Source organism: Octopus bimaculoides, chromosome 6, assembly GCF_001194135.2.
Source record: "Octopus bimaculoides isolate UCB-OBI-ISO-001 chromosome 6, ASM119413v2, whole genome shotgun sequence".
Lineage (NCBI taxonomy): Eukaryota > Metazoa > Mollusca > Cephalopoda > Octopoda > Octopodidae > Octopus > Octopus bimaculoides.
In genome coordinates this window covers 53,723,872-53,726,200 of record NC_068986.1, presented here as the reverse complement: position 1 = coordinate 53,726,200, position 2,329 = coordinate 53,723,872, and the positions used below count along the sequence as shown (strand labels likewise).

The 2,329-nt window shown below is 35.1% G+C and overlaps 1 protein-coding gene across 1 annotated transcript in view; it reads left to right on the top strand.

The window, feature by feature from the left end:
* LOC106880145 (protein fem-1 homolog C) overlaps positions 1-2,073 on the top strand; it is a 34,683-nt gene extending 32,610 nt beyond the window's left edge. Inside the window, exon 2 of the mRNA XM_014929980.2 lies at positions 49-2,073. Coding sequence (XP_014785466.1) covers positions 49-1,373 — 1,325 coding nt within the window. The 3' untranslated portion in view covers positions 1,374-2,073. The remainder of the gene's footprint in view (positions 1-48) is intronic.
* The last annotated feature ends 256 nt before the right edge of the window (positions 2,074-2,329 follow it).

Genomic DNA, 2,329 nt, shown 5'->3' with positions numbered 1-2,329 from the left:
TTCTTTTCTTCAAAATTTAATTTCTACTTTTTTTTTTTTTTTTTTTAGGTAATACTGCTCTGCATGATTGTGCTGAGTCTGGTAGTTTAGACATCATGAAAATGCTTCTGAAAAACAGTGCCCAAATGGAAAAAGATGCTTATGGTATGACCCCTTTGTTGGCAGCTGCTGTGGCTGGTTACACTAAAATGGTCGAATATCTCATAAATCAGCCAGATTGTACTCGGTCTGAAAAAATTGATGCACTGGAGCTTCTTGGAGCGACTTATGTTGATAAAAAAAGGGACATGTTAGGTGCATTAAAATTTTGGCGCCTTGGTATGGATGAAAGATACAGATCTCATTGTGTTGCAATTCCGAAACCAATAAACCACTCACTTATTGCAGCCTATGAGAACACAGTTGAAGTGCGAACTCAAAAACAGCTGGATGATCTAATATCTGACCCTGATGATATGAGAATGCAAGCACTACTTGTTCGAGAACGAATCCTTGGTCCTGCACACCCAGACACCTCCTATTATATCAGATATAGAGGAGCCCTTTATGCAGATATGGGCAATTTTGATCGCTGTATAGACTTGTGGATGTATGCACTTGATATCCAACAGAAAGTGTTGGAGGCATTAAGTTCTTACACCCAGAGTAGTTTTCTGTCTTTTGCAGAACTTTTCTCTTATATGACCAATGAACATCACCCAGTGCACAATGTTGCATTCCGAGATATCATGGAGGTGTTCACACGTGCCATTAAAGAACTTCGTATTGGGCATGAACTCATCACCAAATGTGTTGCTCAGGACTGTGATGTCAGCTCATTTAATCGCCTCTTAGTGATAATTCTACACTTGCTGTGTTTGATTTGTCGGATACAGAAACAGAAAGGGTTATCAGAAGAGGAGGACTATGTTTTCAAACAGACAGTGTATCAGCTAGTTCAAATGTACCCAAAATGTACAAAAGGCTACACTCTTCTCCATCTTGCCTGTGCACGGGAAACCACTAATGTTGGTCGTTACCCAGTTTGCAGTTTTCCGTCCCCCGACGTTGTAAACTTATTACTAGAAGTAGGTGCTAATGTCAACGCTACCGACAGCGATGGCAACACACCTCTTCATCTAGCAACTAACAATAAACACTGTCAGTCTGATGTGATAAAGTTTCTTCTACACCGCCATGCGCACTTAGACATGCGAAACAACGAAGGTAGGACTCCTGTGCAACTGTTGCGGGGTGTAGCCATCCATGATATAGTATCACCACTTGACTTCATTACATTGCAGTGCATGGCGGCTCGTATCATAATTAAATATAATATAGATTATAAAGGACATGTACCCCTAAAAGAAGAATCTTTTATTGAGATGCATTAATAACTTAATAAATAACATGAATTTGGTATGAGAAATTAAAAACAGGGAAAAACATATGGGAAAAGGGAAATATATAAATACACATATTTTGCATACACAGACATGCATACGCATGCACATACATATATAGATACACCTGCATGTGTGTGTGTATATATATATATATATATATATATATAGAAACACCCACGTGGTTGTATGTATGTGTGTGTATATATATATATGACACACCTGCATGTGTTTCTGTGTATATATATATAAACACCCACACATACATACACGCACACACACATACACATGCATGTGTGAGTGTGTATGTGTATGTAATATATGTGTGTGTGAAAACTGGAAAAGTGGAAGAACAAAGTAAAAGAAAATGCTGGAAGAACTACTGATTTATTTTTGTGATTTTAAAAAAAAAATTTCCTCTTACCTCTCCTCAAACCACTATCATTTTTTTTTTTTTTTGATTAATCTTAAAATTGTTCATTTTTAAAAATTTTGTTTTTGATTTTATTTTGTATATTATATTTCTGAAAACAAAATTATTCTTATTATTTCTGAGTTTGCTTGAAAAAAAAAAATCAGTATGCAGTCTTGGTATAAGAAGAACAGCTTAAAGATTAAAATTGCTCCTTGATACTGTTCCTAAGTCTGGGAAATATATTTTTTGCAAATAATTTTTGCTGATCTCTGATAGTATTATTATTATTGTCATTATTATTTTGCCTGTTTTATTTTCTTGTTATTTTTGTCATTGTTTTCATGTACTTGACAAAGTAGCCACACACACACAAATCATTGGTTATATGTCCACTTTTCCATGTCAGTAGGGGCTAGATAGGACGTCTGAGGCATCTTCCGACATACAAAGATACAGTGTATTCTAAAACTTGGATATACGGGCTGTCATATATATATATATATATATATATATATATATATATATATATATA